This window comes from Rhinopithecus roxellana, chromosome 12 (genome assembly GCF_007565055.1).
Source record: "Rhinopithecus roxellana isolate Shanxi Qingling chromosome 12, ASM756505v1, whole genome shotgun sequence".
NCBI classification, from domain to species: domain Eukaryota; kingdom Metazoa; phylum Chordata; class Mammalia; order Primates; family Cercopithecidae; genus Rhinopithecus; species Rhinopithecus roxellana.
Window position 1 is genome coordinate 28,031,008 of NC_044560.1, and position 18,486 is coordinate 28,049,493.

At 44.0% G+C, this 18,486-nt stretch overlaps 1 protein-coding gene across 1 annotated transcript; it reads left to right on the forward strand.

The window, feature by feature from the left end:
* Positions 1–654: 654 nt before the first annotated feature.
* ERRFI1 (ERBB receptor feedback inhibitor 1) lies at positions 655–4,753 on the forward strand. The gene is made up of 3 exons (XM_030942251.1): positions 655–1,019; positions 1,130–1,206; positions 2,083–4,753. Exons 1-3 carry the CDS (start codon positions 895–897, stop codon positions 3,267–3,269), a joined length of 1,389 nt encoding a protein of 462 aa, XP_030798111.1. The 5' UTR covers positions 655–894; the 3' UTR covers positions 3,270–4,753.
* The last annotated feature ends 13,733 nt before the right edge of the window (positions 4,754–18,486 follow it).

Sequence of the window (18,486 nt, forward strand, 5' to 3'; positions counted from 1 at the left end):
ATGTACTTAGCCTTTGTTATCCATGCCTTGCAGCTAAGCAAGATAAGAGTTACTGGGTATTTCACAAAGGAGAATGTAAAGAATGTACCTTTAAGTTTGTCTTTAAAAGGGAGGGAGGAAGCTGTCCCAGGCTTTTACTGAAGCTCGTAATCTTGCAGAACTTGATTTTTACAGGATAATGGAAATTAGTATCTTCATATATTACCGTTTGTTCCTTGAGTAAGTAGTAACTGGAGAATTTGTCTTCCCATGGCCAACCCTGAAATACAAAATCCAAATAAATGCTAGACCCTGGGGTAGTCAGGTGCCAATACTGTAGAAACTCTTGCTTAGTTTCAGCATTGGGTTTTAGTGAATATTCGTTCTGTGGCATAAAATACAATTACTTTTTTAGCTTGGGAAAAATAAGCGGGATCCACTGGTGCTTCATGCCCAGTGCAGCCGTAACTTAGAAGGCTGGTTTAATAGGTCAAGGGAGGGTCTGTGTGCATTGCCAAGTGAGTGTGATTTGTTGTGCAACTATGAGGCTCTGCAGTAGGAGGTCTGCTTTTGCTGGCAATAGATTATTTCTCATTTCACTAAAACATTTCATGTCTTTTGGATTAGCATTTACACAAAAAATCATTTTTAGCATTGACATGTAAGTATCCTCATGAGACATAAGAATTAATTCAGTAAGAATTAAGTGAAAGTCCACAACTAATTTTTTCTATTCAGCATCCCCCCCCCCAATTCTGTCATAATATGCTTTGCTGTAATTTATCCTAATGGAGGTATTTCTGAATTGTTTTCTTTATTCTCTCATCTCTTCTGCCCCCTAGGGAATGAAAGCTACTGGTTGATTTTAAAATGCCTGGGCCTCACAGGTTTGGAGATGTCCCAGAATAAGGCACGATGTCAATAGCAGGAGTTGCTGCTCAGGAGATCAGAGTCCCATTAAAAACTGGATTTCTACATAATGGCCGAGCCATGGGGAATATGAGGAAGACCTGCTGGAGCAGTCGCAGTGAGTTTAAAAAGTAAGTAGAGGATATAATGCTGCTGTAATCTGGATAAATAAGCGACACTTAAATGAGAGAGGCTTTGATTGCTCTTTGTTTATGACTAAGGTATCTTCCTCTCCTTTCAGCAACTTTTTAAATATTGACCCGATAACCATGGCCTACAGTCTGAACTCTTCTGCTCAGGAGCGCCTAATACCACTTGGTATGTATTCTGAAAATCTGATCACAGTAAGCATTTGAGAAGATCAGTCTGGATTCGGGTTAGCTTGTCCTCCAGCATTATTTTTTAAATGAGGAAACCTGAACTATTTCCAACAATAGCCTGACCCCTAGTGGCAACAGATTCAGAAGGTAACTGTGTTTTTCTCAAGCTATTGTACTCCACGGCCTTCATTCCGAGTGACTGAGTCCTAAGTAGGACTGTTCGTGGACGTGTGATCTAAAATCAAGAATTAGTTCTCATTCCAGCTCTGATGCATACTTTACCTCATGAAACCTTAGGCAAGATCTCCCACCTTTCTTACAATATCGAATGCATGTTTGACAGTAGATGAAAATAGTATAAATGTTCCTCAAAACTTAGAAAATAGTATTTTTAATGTGAATATTTTGTTCCTTGTATCTTTGTCAAGAGCTGTGTGTGAACTGAACACATTGCAAGCAAGTCCATTCACTCACGATATTATGATGTGCAATAAGGACTTTGTCTTATCTCAGTGGTACCCTGCATGCCTAGTATGGTCGCATGTCTTAAATGGCAAGGCTGGTACAGTATGGTATTCATGTAAATTACATGCTGTTCCTCTTCCGCGAATTTTGCACACGTCACAGAACTTGCCTGTGATGTGTGGGTGTGCACTGTGCACATGTCCAAGAGAGAGAGAGGAGATAGTTTGTTCTTTGAACCACACCATATGCGTTAACAATCTTCTGCTCTCTAATTACACCTGTGGTTGTTGCATGGGTGTTCAGGGTGACAGCAGCCACTCAGGAAGCATAGGTAGCTGGGGTACTCTCTCCCTCACACAGGTGGAGAGAGGATTGTTGATCTTTTATAAATATCTCTTGTTCATTCCAGGGCACACTTCCAAATCTGCTCCGATGAATGGCCATTGCTTTGCAGAAAATGGTCCATCTCAAAAGTCCAGCTTGCCTCCTCCTCTTATTCCCCCAAGTGAGAACTTGGGGCCACATGAAGAGGATCAAGTTGTATGTGGTTTTAAGAAACTCACAGTGAACGGGGTTTGTGCCTCCACTCCTCCACTGACACCCATAAAAAACTCCCCTTCCCTTTTCCCCTGTGCCCCTCTTTGTGAAAGGGGTTCTAGGCCTCTTCCACCGCTGCCAATCTCTGAAGCCCTCTCTCTGGATGACACAGACTGTGAGGTGGAATTCCTAACTAGCTCAGATACAGACTTCCTTTTAGAAGACTCTACACTTTCTGATTTCAAATATGATGTTCCTGGCAGGCGAAGCTTCCGTGGGTGTGGACAAATCAACTATGCATATTTTGATACCCCAGCTGTTTCTGCAGCAGATCTCAGCTATGTGTCTGACCAAAATGGAGGTGTCCCAGATCCAAACCCTCCTCCACCTCAGACCCACCGAAGATTAAGAAGGTCTCATTCGGGACCAGCTGGCTCCTTTAACAAGCCAGCCATAAGGCTATCCAACTGTTGTGTACACAGAGCTTCTCCTAACTCCGATGAAGACAAACCTGAGATTCCCCCCAGAGTTCCCATACCTCCTAGGCCGGTAAAGCCAGATTATAGAAGATGGTCAGCAGAAGTTACTTCGAGCACCTATAGTGATGAAGACAGGCCTCCCAAAGTACCACCAAGAGAACCTTTGTCACCGAGTAACTCGCGCACACCGAGTCCCAAAAGCCTTCCGTCTTACCTCAATGGGGTCATGCCCCCAACACAGAGCTTTGCCCCTGATCCCAAGTATGTCAGCAGCAAAGCACTGCAAAGACAGAACAGTGAAGGATCTGCCAATAAGGTTCCTTGCATTCTGCCCATTATTGAAAATGGGAAGAAGGTTAGTTCAACCCATTATTACCTACTACCTGAACGACCACCATACCTGGACAAATACGAAAAATTTTTTAGGGAAGCAGAAGAAACAACTGCAAGCGCCCAAATCCAGCCATTACCCGCTGACTGCGGCATATCTTCAGCCGCAGAAAAGCCAGACTCAAAAACAAAAGTGGATCTGGGTGGCCACGTGAAGCGTAAACATTTATCCTATGTGGTTTCTCCTTAGACCTTGGGGTCGTGGTTCAGCAGAGATTATGTAGGAGCAAATGGTTCTCAATTTTCCAGTTTGATTGAAGTGCACAGAAAAATCCCTTAGATTGCAAAATAAAATAGTTGAACTCTCTGTCTTCACGCGGAAGGTTTAGAGCAGTTGTGAGATGCTGTTATGCTGAGAACCCCTGATTTTGTTAGTGTTGGAAAAAAGTCTTTCAAGTCTATAATTTAAAGATGTGATGGTGGGAAGGGGAGGATGGGGAAGCTTTTTATATATGCATACATTACATACCTATATATAAACTTGTGGTATAACCATAGACCATAGCTGCAGGTTAACCAATTAGTTACTATCTTAGAGTAATATATATTCAGAATAATAAACTCAAGCTGGAGAAATGAGTCCTGATAGACTGAAAATTGAGCAAATGGAAGAAGATACAGTATTGATTAGATCAGAATCATTAAAAATATTTTTGTTTAGTAAGTTTGAAGATTTCTGGCTTTTAGGCCTTTTCTATTTTGTTTCATTTATTTTTGCAGGCAGTCTTATCCATGGAGGGCAGAGTATCCATTCTTTACCATGGGTGTACCTACTTAGGTTAAAAATCATCCCAAGGCCTCATACTTCCAGGTTTCATGTTGTGTCTTGTTGAGGGAGGGAGAGCAGCTTACTTGGCAACCATATTGTCACCTGTACATGTAACACATCTTGAAAAATAAAACGATAATAGAACTAGTGACTAATTCTCCCTTACAGCTCCTGCTTGGTCCCACCCACTGAAGTAGCTCATCGCAGTGCGGGCCGTATTAGAGGCAGTGGGGTACGTTCGACTCAAATGGGATAGCATACTAGGTGCCAGTGTTAGGATGTCAGTTTTACAAAATAATGAAGCAATTAGCTATGTGATTGAGAGTTATTGTTTGGGGATGTGTGTTGTGGTTTTGCTTTTGTTTTTTTAGACTGTATTAATAAACAAATACAACACAAGCTGGTCTTGTGTTGCTGGTTCCTATTCAGTATTTCCTGGGGATTGTTTGCTTTTTAAGTAAAACACTTCTGACCCATAGCGCAGTATGTCTGAATTCTAGAGGTCACATCAGCATCTTTCTGCTTTGAAAACTCTCACAGCTGGCTGCTTCACTTAGATGCAGTGAGACACATAAGTTTGTGTTCCGATTTTCACATCCTTCCATGTATTTATCTTGAAGAGATAAGCACAGAGGAGAAGGTGCTCACTAACAGAGGTACATTACTGCAATGTTCTCTTAACAGTTAAACAAGCTGTTTACAGTTCAAACTGCTGAATATTATTTGAGCTATTTAAAGCTTATTATATTTTAGTATGAACTAAATGAAGGTTAAAACATGCTTAAGAAAAATGCACTGATTTCTGCATTATGTGTACAGTATTGGACAAAGGATTTTATTCATTTTGTTGCATTATTTTGAATATTGTCTTTTCATTTTAATAAAGTTATAATATTTATGATACCACTAGTCATGTTTCTTGCCTATACTCTATTTATAAAGTGTATGAAGCAATTTGACAGCATTATTATTTTTAAGCACAAGCGAAGATTCTTTGAAGTTTAATGTATTCTTGAAATTCTTATTCTTTAGAATGAAATATAATTTGTGCAATATTTTTCACGTATTATGAAAGTATACAGTGGAAATGAGCTGTTTGTTTTTACCTTTAACAACTGAAAGAGAACTGGATTCTGGGGTTACTATCAAAAATAATTACATTGGGGCGTGGGAGTCCACATCAAGGACAATGTGACAGAAGAAACCAGTTCTGATGTGTAGACTTGGTTTGACTCATTCTGATTTTTAGGACGAGGTCCCAGTCACTCTGGGCCCTTTGGCAGGCTTTGCTTCTTGCTTGCTTCAGGCCACCCAGAGAATCTGCGCCTGCCTTGGCCTGTCACAGAGATGGCAAGTCCACAGTGGACAAAGGGGCTCCTGGCAGCCTTTGGATGGAGGCAGGGGCTTGTGAGGGGGCTTAGTCCCATGTCACCTAGCCCTGTGCCTGGTTCTCTTCATTGTCCTCTGCAGGCTTCTTTATCCCCTGGGAGAGGATGGGAGCCCTCCACGACCTTCATCGGGCACCTGCACTGTCTTGCTACTCTCCAGAGTGAAGAGTGAGGGCTCAAATTATCTGGGTTGAAGTTCCAGCTTCATCTCTTTCTAATTCTGTGTGAGGCAGATTATTTTAAATCCTTGTACCTCAGTTTTCTCATGGGTAAAATGGGCAGAGAGGTGGGAATTATTTTGTGACAACTGCATATAAACCATAGTATCTGGTACATAGTGAAACCCCATATGTGAGAACTGTTTTTGCCATCTAAAAGGCTGGGTGTCATTTACGGCATTTTGCAGATGAAGAAGCAGGCTTGGGACATTCAGTCAACAGACATTTGTTAAATCCCAGCCCCATGCTGGATCCTGCGCAAACAAATCCCCTGACCTTATGGAATTTAAAGCAGATCATGTTAATTATGATTACATCTTATACTAAGTGCTAAATAAAAAGGTAATGAACAATGGGAGCAATGAGGACAAATAACAGGACCTGTGGGGTGTTAAGCTCTGAAGGGTTAGAATGGAAGCTGAGGGAGGGGAGTGAACAGGGAGGTGTGTGACCAGCAGAGGAAGCCGACAGTGTGAGACACCCTGAAGCAGGAACGGCTGAGCAGCTTCCAGAAAGCGGCTGTCAGGAGGAGGAGGGGCCTGGAAAAGCATAGTGGGTGCCACTGAAAGATCCTAAGCACGAGAGAAAGGTGATGTGATTTAAGATGACAGTGGTTATTATCTGGAGGACAGACTGGAGAGAAGCAAAAGGCAACAGGAAGACTTAATGGACAGAGGCTACTGTAGTCCTGAACTGAGACAAGACTGCCTTGGGCAGTGGAAATGGAGAAAAACGATTAAAGATACCTGGGAGTAGTAGAAACAGTTAAGTTCCAGATCATGCAGGCCCATGTGCACTGCACCCTTGCCAAAGAGGGACAGCTCCCCAAGCGCAGGGACTCATCTTCCTGTGCCCTGTCCTGACGCGCTGCCTGACCCAGAGGTGCAGTAAGTCCCTGCTGATTGGATGTCTGAATGCAACACTTGCAGAACTTCATCTACCTCTCAGACTTTTTGCCTCTCCCCTCCCCTCCACTACCTTTTCTTGGTTATATGGTCAAGAATATGTTTCATTAGTTCTGTTTGCTTTCCATCTTACCTTTGTATTTTTACTTGTGTTTGCAAGCATATACCTTTTCCCTGATTCTTCATGGCCCTGGCCGAGGAAATGTGCCTAGCCGCCATGCCAATGCCACACTACCACCAGAACACAGCCCCTAGCACCTTCTGCCTGCCAACTTATTCCTCAACCAGCACACAAAGCAAGTTAATTCTAAAGAGTTCTTGTGGCATAGGTCAAGCCCGGCACTTCTGACACTCTTCTCTGTTGCTAAGTAAGGTACCAATGGGAAATCAGCTGCATGTTAGCTGCCACTTTATGCACTGTTGAGTTCTCAAAGATGGTTATGTCACAGAACAAAGTACTGGCCTAAAATCCAGGTTTCTGTCTTGACTTCTCACTTTTGTGTTTTTGTTTTGTTTTGTTTTGTTTTGTTTTGTTTTGAGAGAGTCTGGCTCTTGTCACCCCAGGCTCCAGGCTAGAGTGCAGTGGCACCAATCTTGGCTCACCGCAGCCTCTGCCTCCCGGGTTCAAGCGATTCTCCTGCCTCAGCCTCCTGGGTAGCTGGGATTATAGACAGGCACCACTACACCCAGCTAATTTTGTACTTTTTTAGTAGAGACGGGGTTTCTCCATGTTGGTCAGGCTTGTCTCGAGCTCCCGACCTCAGGTGATCCTCCTGCCTCGGCCTCTCAAAGTGTTGGGATTACAGGCGTGAGCCACTACGCCTGGTTGACCTCCCACTTTCTATAGGAAGGATTCGCTTCGCTTCCCTGAGCTTCAAGTTCCTTGTCAGTATATGTGAGGCCATGCCAGAGCGCACTGCAGTGCTATGCACACCTAAGAGACTGATTAGTAGGTACCATTTCGTAGCAGCAAACAGAAGTCAAGGATAAGGGGGCTCCTTACAAGTCAATTCAAAATTTGGGTAACAGTAAATATTGTCAGTATTTTGCTTTTTTGTTTTGAGGCAGAGTCTTCCTTGTCACCCAGGCTGGAGTGCAGTGGCACGCTCTCAGCTCACTGCAACCTCCGCCTCCAGGGTTCAAGTGATTCTCCTGCCTCAACCTCCCGAGCAGCTGGGATTACAGGCACCTGCCACCATGCCTGGCTAATTTTTCTATTTTTAGTAGAGAAGGGGTTTCACCATGTTGGCCAGGCTGCTCTCAACTCCTGACCTCAGGTGATCCACCCACCTCGGCCTCCCAAAGTGCTGGGATTACAGGCATGGGGCACTGCGCCCAGCCCATTTTGTCAGTTCTTATGCTGCAACAGTCAAGTATGTGATGCCTATCCTCTTATTTTTAATAAAGTCCAAAAACACACTAATGGAAGTTTAATACTGTTTGTTGCTTATCCATCTCTAGGTCTCAAGAGATGTCTTAACTATGCTGTGAAAAGTAAGAACTCTCTTTAAGAGGATGTTTCTTGGCTGGGCGTGGTGGCTCATGCCTGTAATCCCAGCCACTTGGGAGGCTGAGGCAGGAGAATCACTTAAACCTGGGAGGCGGAAGTTTGCAGTGAGCTGAGATTAAGTCATTGCACTCCAGCCTGGACAACAAGAGTGAAACTCCATCTCAAAAAAAAAAAAAAAAAAAAAAAAAAAAAAGGATGCTTCACTATTAGGGGCCCTGAAGAAAAAAAAAAAAAAGAATTAATGAATTGTTTTTCTCTTAAGGGCCTCAAATATTTACAGCCTTGAGGTTCCATATTTTCAAATTGGAAATGCATAACAAGCCAGGAGGCACAGTGTGAATTTCTTTCTTTTTTTTTTTTTTTTTTTTTGAGATGGAGTCTCGCTCTGTCGCCCAGGCTGGAGTGCAGTGGCCGGATCTCAGCTCACTGCAAGCTCTGCCTCCCGGGTTCACGCCATTCTCCTGCCTCAGCCTCCCGAGCAGCTGGGACTACAGGCGCCCGCCACCTCGCCTGGCTAGTTTTTTGTATTTTTTAGTAGAGACGGGGTTTCACCATGTTAGCCAGGATGGTCTCGATCTCCTGACCTCGTGATCCGCCGGTCTCGGCCTCCCAAAGTGCTGGGATTACAGGCTTGAGCCACCGCGCCCGGCCCACAGTGTGAATTTCTAACCTAGTACTAGAGCTTCGAGGTATTCTTGTCCTTAGGAAAATCAGTTTTGTTCAAACTAAAATACAGTCAAGGACTTGTTTTCTTTAAACTAATCAATTGACAAACAACCTGGCCCTTTTCCTCTCGGCATGTGAATTATACAACTTGTTAAGAGTATTGGGTTTTATTTGGATAAAGGAGGGAAGGAGAGTAGAATTGGGTAGAAGGTTCAATTTGTACAAACTTGGGTGGCCTCACCCTTCACTCCTTGTTAACTACATGAAATCATATGATTTAGCCATGTCTAATGTAATTTGATTGCTGGGAGGATGCAAATTTTCATGTTTGTTTTTCACCTGAATGTATCAAATTTCACTATGCTTTAACCTCAGCCACTAAGAAGCTATTACTAGAGCGTGTTTAAACAAGCTTACCTCTGCCGTCATGTTATCTGTCCAGAATTCAGAGTGGCAAACCATACTTGATGTGTATGTTTTTCTGCACCTGAGGAAATCATTTACATTAAGGCAGCTCTGTGATAGTCACTGTTCCTCAACATCCCCACCACATGGCAGCAGGTGGGGTTTTGGTGTGGGGAAGGGGCTCGGGAATGGACAGAAAGGACTCCTTTCCAGGTACTAGTTTGCACTTGTCTTAGAAAGAGAGCTGTGGGACTGGGCATGGTGGCTCACGCCTGTAATCCCAGCACTTTGGGAAGGCGAGGTGAGCACATCACTTGAAGTCAGGAGTTCGAGACCAGCCTGACCAATATGGTGAAATCCCATCTACTAAAAATACAAAAATTAGCCGAGCATGGTGGCGCACGCCTGTAATCCCAGCTACTCAGGAGGCTGAGGCAGGAGAATGGCTTGAACCTGGGAGGCAGAGGTTGCAGTGAGTGGAGATCACGCCACTGCATTCTAGCCTGGGCAACAGAGCAAGACTCGTCTCAAAAAAGAAAAAAAGACAGAAAGAAAGAAGGCCAGGTGCGGTAGCTCATGCCTGTAATCCCAGCACTTTGGGAGGCTGAGGTGGGTGGATCATGAGGTCAGGAGTTTGAGACCAGCCTGCCCAAGATGGTGAAACCCCGTCTCTACTAAAAATACAAAAATTAGCCGGGCACAGTGGTGGGCACCTCTAATCCCACCTACTCGGAGGCTTAGGCAAAAGAATCACTTGAATCCGTGATGCGGACCTTGCAGTGAGCCAAGATTGTGCCACTGCACTCTAGTCTGGGCGACAGAGCAAGACTCCGTCTCGAAAAAGAAAGAGAGAGAGAGAAAGAGAGAAAGCCATAATCTCAGGCTATCAGTTTAGTGTGCCTCTCTTCGGCCCATCACCTCTCACCCTGGGAATCCTGAAACCCACCAGGAACCACAAGCAAGTAAACCTGTAGCAAGCTCCCTAAAACAGCATCCAGGAAAACACATATATTTGTTCTTTTTTTCCCTGCTAAAAATGTTGTCTCACTCAGGGACCAGTCCTGAGGAATGTACGTGTTATCAGTTAACTTGACATTTTGCTCTGTTGTAGAAAGGCAGCGCCTTCATTCCTTGGAAATAACTCTGGGTCCTCGTCAAATAAACACCCCAGTCATGCTTCATGCCTATTTCTTCATTTTACATTCATGAGGGTTTAGCCCAGTGCCTTCCCCTGAGACTGCATGACTTGTGTACACTCCCCTCTTGTGTAAGTCAGAGTGAATCGTGTCTTTCTGGCCCGAGCCCCAAACCTTCCTTGGGCTGAGCCTCAGGGCTGCCTCGGGTGCAACATGCAGGAAGCTTTGTTTTGTATGTTTTGAATTCCTTGCTGTCCTGATGTTCTTGGATGAACCAGTGTCCTTGTACACAGTGTCTCTACTTAGTGATTGATAAAAGTTCTTGGCTGGGCAGAAGCCAGTTGACAGTTCCTGCAGTTGGGTGAGTCACGGGAACCTCCGCTCACCCGCTCCGGGCTGCAGAGGCAACTCCAGGCACCCACAGCAGCTCAGACGCGTGATAAGACTTGTCTGCACACCACATCATCCCAGCCCAGGAGCCTCTAATTACACGTCTGGTGTTTGCAGGAGCCCAGGTGGCCTGCGCTTCCATGGGCCGAGAACTGTGAAGATAGCAGGGGCTGGGTTCTCACTGCCAGCGCAGAGGCCAGGGTGGGGGAGGCATCTCAAAGCCCCAGTGCGTCACTTCAATACCAATTATAATACCCGCGTTCTAAAGAAAACAAGTCCATTTAATCATGCGCTTCTTGTTTTCTAAAGCACTGCCACAATTTTATCTTCCCATAGACATTTCGAGCCCTTTTTTGTTTGTTTGTTTGTTTGTTTGTTTTTACATCTCACCTTTCCATTCACCCTTCTTAGTACAGGCAGAAACCTACCTGGCACTGCGGGAGATTGAGTGTAGGAGAAAGCAGGATGGCGATGGGCCTGAATGGTGGTGTGTTTTCCTCCACACAATGTGGCTTTGTCCTCCAACGTGTCCCACGTGATGGAATCTGGCTGATCTGACTTGCTTGCAGATGTCTGTAACAGCATTAGCAGCTTCCAATTGTCAGGAGTTCGCTGCTTGCCAGGCACGCTGTCGGGCACACTGAAATGTTGTGGGATGGCCTTGGGATCAGCCCTAGAACCATGAGACCTACTTTCACAGAATGGACACTCGTTCAGAGCAGAGCAAGGAAGTCACTGTCACCGAAACCAAAACTGCGCCTGGCCCAGGCCAGTCAGTGGCTGACGGCCGGAGCTGCTCTGTGGGACAGTAAAATGCAACATTTGTTGATCCTGTCAGGAACATCATCTGTGTGGGAGGTTTTTGAGGACAGCAGCCAAAAATCTGTTTTTGTTTTTGTTTTCACAGCCATATACATATATATATATATATATATATATATATTTCTTCCATGCTTAGTTGATGCTGAATCAATTTGACGGTTCCTTTTGCAAGAGTCCACAAACTTTAACAATAATAGACAGTCATTTGTCATCTGGCAAGATGAGATTGAGAAGATTCTCATTGAGAAACTGATTTACCCAACTGAAATGTTCATTTAAATTTTTTTCCTCTAAAACCTGGAGTACTCATCTGTGGATGGATGACTTCTACTCGTGTAATTTTTTTTCTCAAATTGGATAGTTAAATGATTCTATGCATTTAGTAATCACAAAAAGTCAGTTTTATGGATACGGTTTTCTCTGAACAGTTTTGGTACAGACAAAAACAGGTGTTACCATCCACCCGGCATGCATTATAATTCTGTCCTTGCCTAATCCCCACCCAAATGCCCATTTCCATCTACACAAACTCATTCTTTCTGAATCATAAATGCCACACCCTCAGTTGCACATAAAACTTTGCCGTATTATGTATACATCAGTGTGTACGAAGACAAGTTGTGGCTTAGAAGAGGTCCATTTACAGTTTCTGGAACTGTTTATCATCTCACTTCTCCATAACTGATTCTAGGTCTGAAACGTTTTCTTCTAAAATTTGATAGCCTGATTTTGAGGATATGTTTTCAACACCTTTTCTGGTTACAAATCCTGATGTTGGCAGGTATTTTTCCTGTAAGCATGAAGACCAACCAAGACAAGGTACACTGTGCTATTAATCAAAGTGGCACAGAACAACTATGTGGCAGGTCATAGCCAGGAGTGTAGTGTAACATGGATATGGAGGGCCATGAAGATTCCCATAGCCCTCCTGCTACACATCTGAAAATCTCCTGAAATTCAGAATAAACCCATTACTGAAAAACAAAAGTATTTATTGGCATACCAGACTGTTTCAGGAATTCATGAAAGATAGAAGGCAGATGGGTCTTGTTTGATGGAGAAATAAGACCAAAGGAAAGACCAAAGGCTAAAAGATCTACAGGAGGGGCCGGGTGCAGTGGCTCACGCCTGTAATCCCAGCACTTTGGGAGGCCAAGGCAAGTGGATCACTTGGGGCCAGGAGTTTGAGACCAACCTAGTCAACATGGTAAAATCCCATCTCTATTAAAAATACAAAAATTAGCCAGGCATGGTGGCTCGCACCTGTAGTCCCAGCTACTCAGGAGGCTGAGGCAGGAAAATTGCTGAACCTAGGAAGTGGAGGTTTCAGTGAGCCAAAATCATGCCACTGCACTCCAGCCTAGAGGCAGAGTGAGACTCCGTCTCAAAAAACAAACAAAAAGTTCTACAGGAGGTGACTTCTGAGAAGGTGGCTGTGAGTTTTGAGAAAGTTCTGCCCTTTATAGAAATAGGGAACAGGAAGGAGCCCTGAGGCAGGGGTCAGGGTGATTATCTGGGGGATTTTGAAGGATCAGCCAGCTACCTTCGCCCCCTTCCCCACCTCTCTCATGCTAAACTGTGTCACAGTGAGTGTGTGCCCACAGGCCACAGCATTGGTGACAAGAGGCACAGCAAGACCCTGGGTAGCAAGAAATCTGCACTATTTCTAGGTGGGCTGGAAAAGCCCTCCTGACTGAGAGGACTCAGCCTTCCTCACACTGCCCTGTGTTTCCTCTGCTGTGGTTATCAGAGGCAAACTCATGTCATCAGAACCTGGTTCAACAGACAGAAGAATAGGAATTTTGAAATATGAGCCCAAAATTTAAATTGCCAAGCATTTGAGGAAAATTAGTATCAAGAAAAAGTACGAAACTCAATAAACAAAGACTAATCCCCATGCAAACATTTCACAAAGCAAACAGATGTTAAAACAATCCTCGGAGATTAGACAGAATATTATATTCGTGAAATAACAGGCTGTTAGGCTGGGCTCAGTGGCCCCAACCTGTAATTGCAACATTTTGGGAAGCCAAGGCGGGCGGATCACGAGGTCAGGAGTTCAAGACCAGCCAGGCCAACATAGTGAAACCCCATCTCTACTAAAAATACAGAAATTAGCCGGGCATGGTGGTGCGTGCCTATAGTCCCAGCTACTCGGGAGGCTGAGGCAGAATTGCTTGAACCCAGGAGGCAGAGGTTGCAGTAAGCCGAGATGGTGCCGCTGCACTCCAGTCTAACAACACAGCAAGACTCCGTCTCAAACAAAATAAAATAAAAAAGAACAGGCTGTTGTGTTTTTTGTTTTTTTTTTGCGACAGAGTCTCACTCTGTTGCCCAGGCTGGAGTACAGTGGCCCAATGTCTGTTAGCTGCAACCTCCGCCTCCTGGGTTCAAGCGATTCTCCTCCTGCCTCAGCCTCCCAAATAGCTGGGACTACAGGCGCGTGCCACCAAGCCTGACAATTTTTTGTATTTTTAGTAGAGATGAGGTTTCACCATGTTAGCCAAGATGGTCTCGATCTCCTGACCTCGTGATCCGTCCACCTCGGCCTCCCAAAGTGCTGGGATTACAGGCATGAGCCACCGCGCCCGGCCGAGAACAGGTTGTTTTGTAAAAATGCAAAGGGATAGAAAGTGTGAGGAAAGGTTAAGAGACATTTAGAATCTGAGAAGAGTAGAGGGTGGCATAGATGAAATAATTAAAACATAACATGAAAAATTTTTAGATCTGAAGAAAAATACAAGTCTTCATGTGGAAAGGGCCCTCTGAATGCCAAATGATTTGCTTGAAGATAAGACTACACCTAGACACGTTTCCCAAAATTTCAGAAAACCAAGGATAACAAGAATAAACCTTCCAAAGAGAAAAACAAAAAGCAAAAATGTCACCTACAGAGGAGTAAGAATTATACCAGTCCCAGCAACACAGAATGCTAGAATAAAATGCAATCATATTAGTATCATCAAAGTTCTAAGAAAAAAAGTTACGTCGGACACAGTGGCTCACGCCTATCATCCCAGCACTTGGGGAGGCCAAGGTGGGTGGATCACCTGAGGTCAGGAGTTAGAGACCAGCCTGGCCAACATGGCGAAATCCCATCTCTACTAATAACACACACACAAATTAGCTGGGCATGGTGGCACACACCTGTAATCCCACCTATTCGGGAGGCTGAGGCAGGAGAATTGCTTGAACCCGGGAGGCAAAGGTTGCAGTGAGCCAAGATCGCACCATTGTACTGCAGCCTGGGCAATAAGAGTGAAACTCTGTCTCAAAAAAAAAAAAAGTTATTTTAAACCCAAAGTCCTGTACTCTGTACTCAGCCAAATTACTATTCAAATGAAGGGTCAAAATAAAATACACGGGGGTATAAAAAACCTCAGGAATTTTGTCACATTCAGATTTGCTCTCTGAAAGAAATTCTCAAAGATTGCAACCTAATAAGACTAAAAGAATCTGGCTCTGTTGCCCAGGTTGGAGTGCGGTAATGTGATCTTGGCTCACTGCAACTTCAACCTTCCAGGCTCAAGCAATCCTCCCTCCTCAGCCTCCCAAGTAGCTGGAACTACAGGTATGAGCCACCATGTCTAGCTAATTTTTGTATTTTTTTTAGAGACAAGGTCTTACCATGTGGCCCAGGCTGGTCTCAAACTCCTGGGCTCAAGCCATCCTCCTTGCCTTGACCTTGGGATTACAGGTGCGACTCACCACACCCAGCCTCTAAATTTTTCAATACCCAGAATTAATCAATTCTATCCTCTTCTCCAAAAGGATAAAAACCTTAGTCTGTTCTCACTTCAGTCCTCATTCTTCTTCTCCTTGAATTAAGGATCCTTGAACTTCCCCTTGAACTAAGATCTGGGATCTTAGTTCTCTATTATTATTTTTAGTTATACATAAAAATTACTTAAACTTCTCTGACTCAAAAAAAAAACTTCTCTATAATGTGATTACTATGCACTGCATGCCTATATCAAAATATTCCATGTATCCCATAAATATATACACCTACTATGTACCCACAAAAATTAAAAATTAAAACAATTTTTAAAATTACTGGCTGGGCACGGTGGCTCAAGCCTGTAATCCCAGCACTTTGGGAGGCCGAGACGGGCGGATCACGAGGTCAGGAGATCGAGACCATTCTGGCTAACACGGTGAAACCCTGTCTCTACTAAAAAAAAAAAATACAAAAACTAGCCGGGCGAGGTGGCGGGCGCCTGTAGTCCCAGCTACTCGGGAGGCTGAGGCAGGAGAACGGCGTAAACCCAGGAGGCGGAGCTTACAGTGAGCTGAGATCCGGCCACTGCACTCCAGTCCGGGCGACAGAGTGAGACTCCGCCTCAAAAAAAAAAAAAAAAAAATTACTTAAACTTAACTATAACTTATAATGGCTACTTTGCTTACAATTGCCCACTGGATACCACATCTTCCTATTTTGGGGATTTTTTTTTTTTTTTTTTTTTGAGACAGAGTCTTACTCTGTTGCCCAGGCTGGAGTGCAGTGGCATGATCTCAGCTCACTGAAATCTCTGCCTCCCCGGTTCAAGTGATTCTCCTTCCTCAGCCTCCCAAGTAGCTAGGATTACAGGTATGTGCCACCACACCGCTAATTTTTGTATTTTTAGTAGAGACAGAGTTTCATCACATTGACCAGGCTGGTCTTGAACACCTGACCTCAGGTGATCCCCCTGCCTTGGCCTCACAAGGTGCTGGGATTCCAGACGTGAGCCACCACACGCAGCCACATTCCCTGCATGGCTTGGTGCAGTTTTCTTGGTAGTGAGTTCTCCCGAGATGTGGTTGTTGTCAAGTGTGTGTGGCATCTACTCCCCCACCCCCATCTCTTGCTCCTGCTCCCACCATGTGAGACTCCTGCTCCCACTTCACCTTCCACCATGAGCAAAAGCTCCCTGAGGCCTCCCCAGAAGCAAGCACATACCAGCGCCATGCTTCCTATACAGCCTGCAGAACCATGAGCCAAATCAACCTCTTTCTTTACCAATTACCCAATCTTGGGTATTTCTTTATAGCAATGCAAGAACAGCCTAGCATGTTCCCCAACTCAAGATATGACTGATGCCAAAACTGTACAAAGACTGCAAGAAAGGAAAATTTCAGTTCAACTGTACCCATGAGATGTAAAAACCCTCAATTACATACTTATCAAATAGAACCTGGTAATATATAAAAACATAATGACCACATTGGGTTTATTTCAGGCATGCAAGACTAGTTCATTAGAAAATCTACTGATATAATTCGCCATGGTAATAGATTAAAGGAGAAAAGCCAGAAGATGTCACTGATGATGGAAAACCATTCAATAAATTTCAACATCTACTCAAGACAAAAACTCTTAGCAAACGAAGAATGGAAAGTGTACTTTATTTATTTATTTATTTATTTATTGTTGTTATTATTATTATTATTTGAGACAGAGTCTATCTCTGTCACCCAGGCTGGAGGTTAGAAGAAAGGTCAGAGAGACTTGAAGGGGATCTGGACAGGCCACCACAGAATATGCCACTTTGACATAAAGATTATTTTGAGCTGAAGGCAATTGAGAATCAACAGATCCAGAACGAGTTCTCTGCCCTCCCCCTTTTTGCCTAAAAGCAGGTCATAAATTTGATCACACCAGTGTACTCCAGCCTGGGTGACAGAGCGGGAACCTGCCTCTTAAAAAGTAAATAAGTAAATAAAAGGATCTGCATTTCTATATACCAACAACAATCAGAAAACAATTTTTTTTTTTTTTTTTTTTTTTTTTTGAGACAGAGTCTCGCTCTGTGGCCCAGGCTGGAGTGCAGTGGCCGGATCTCAGCTCACTACAAGCTCCGCCTCCCGGGTTTATGCCATTCTCCTGCCTCAGCCTCCCGAGTAGCTGGGACTACAGGCGCCCGCCACCTCGCCCGTCTAATTTTTTGTATTTTTTTGGTAGAGACGGGGTTTCACCGTGTTAGCGAGGATGGTCTCGATCTCCTGACCTCGTGATCCGCCCGTCTTGGCCTCCCAAAGTGCTGGGATTACAGGCTTGAGCCACCGCGCCCGGCCCAGAAAACAATTTTTAAAAGGAATTAACAAAGGAAGGAAGGAAGGAAGGAAGGAAGGAAGGAAGGAAGGAAGGAAGGAAGGAAGGAAGGAAGGAGGGAGGGAGGGAGGGAGGGAGGGAGGGAGGGAGGGAGGGAGGGAGGGAAGGAAAGAGAGAGAAAGAGAAAAGAAAGAAAGGAAAGAAAGGAAGGAAGGAAGGAAGGAAGGAAGGAAGGAAAGGGAGAGAGAGAGAGAGAGAGAAAGAAAGAAAGGAAAGAAAAAAGGAAAGAGAAAGAAAGAAAGAAAAAAGAAACGAGGAAAAAAAAAAGAGAGAAAGGAAAAAAGAAAGCGAAAAAAAAAAAGACAGACCTAATAATACCTAACAATAAATCCAAAAGATGTGTAAACCCTTAATGGGGAAATTACAAAACTTTATTGAAAAACATTAAAGTTGACTTATGTGTGGGTCAACCATAGTGGCTCACATCTGTAATCCCAGAACTTTGGGCAGCTGAGGCAAGCAATCACTTGAGGCCAGGAATTTGAGACCAGCCTGGCCAACATGATGAAACCCCATCTCTACTAAAAATACCAAAGAATTAGCCAGGTATGGTGGCACATGCCTGTAATCCCAGTTACATGGGAGACTGAGGCAGGATAATCGCTTGAACTCAGGAGGTGGAGGTTACAGCGAGCTGAGATTGTACCATTGCACTCCAGTCTGGGAGACAGAGTGAGACCCTGTTCAAAAAAAAAAAAAAAAAAAATCATGTCAGCAACAACAACAGAAACCTGATTCAAAACTGGGCAAAGTGCATGCTTCAGCAGCACATATACTACAAATGGAACAATACAGATTATTAGCATAGTCCCTGAAAAAAATTTTTAATGGGCAAAGCACTTGAATAGACATTTCTAAGATGTACAAATGGCCAATAAGTAGATGAAAAGATGCTCCACATCATTAGTCATTAGGAAAATGTAAATCAAAACCACAATGAGAATGACCACATGATTCAGCAATTCCACTTCTGCATGTGTGCCCCAAAGAATAGAAAGCAGGGTCTGGAAGAGCTGTGGACACCATGTTAACAGCAGCATTATTCACAATAGCTAAGAGGTGGAAGTAATCCAAGAATCTATAAAGGGATGAAAGATAAGCAAA

Bases quoted from the DNA above. Each gene is read 5' to 3' on its own strand.
- ERRFI1 (XM_030942251.1), top strand. From the start codon at position 895: ATGTCAATAGCAGGAGTTGCTGCTCAGGAGATCAGAGTCCCATTAAAA. The intron at 1,020-1,129 runs GTAAGTAGAGGA...CTCTCCTTTCAG, and splicing joins AGTCGCAGTGAGTTTAAAAA to CAACTTTTTAAATATTGACC. The intron at 1,207-2,082 runs GTATGTATTCTG...TGTTCATTCCAG, and splicing joins GGAGCGCCTAATACCACTTG to GGCACACTTCCAAATCTGCT.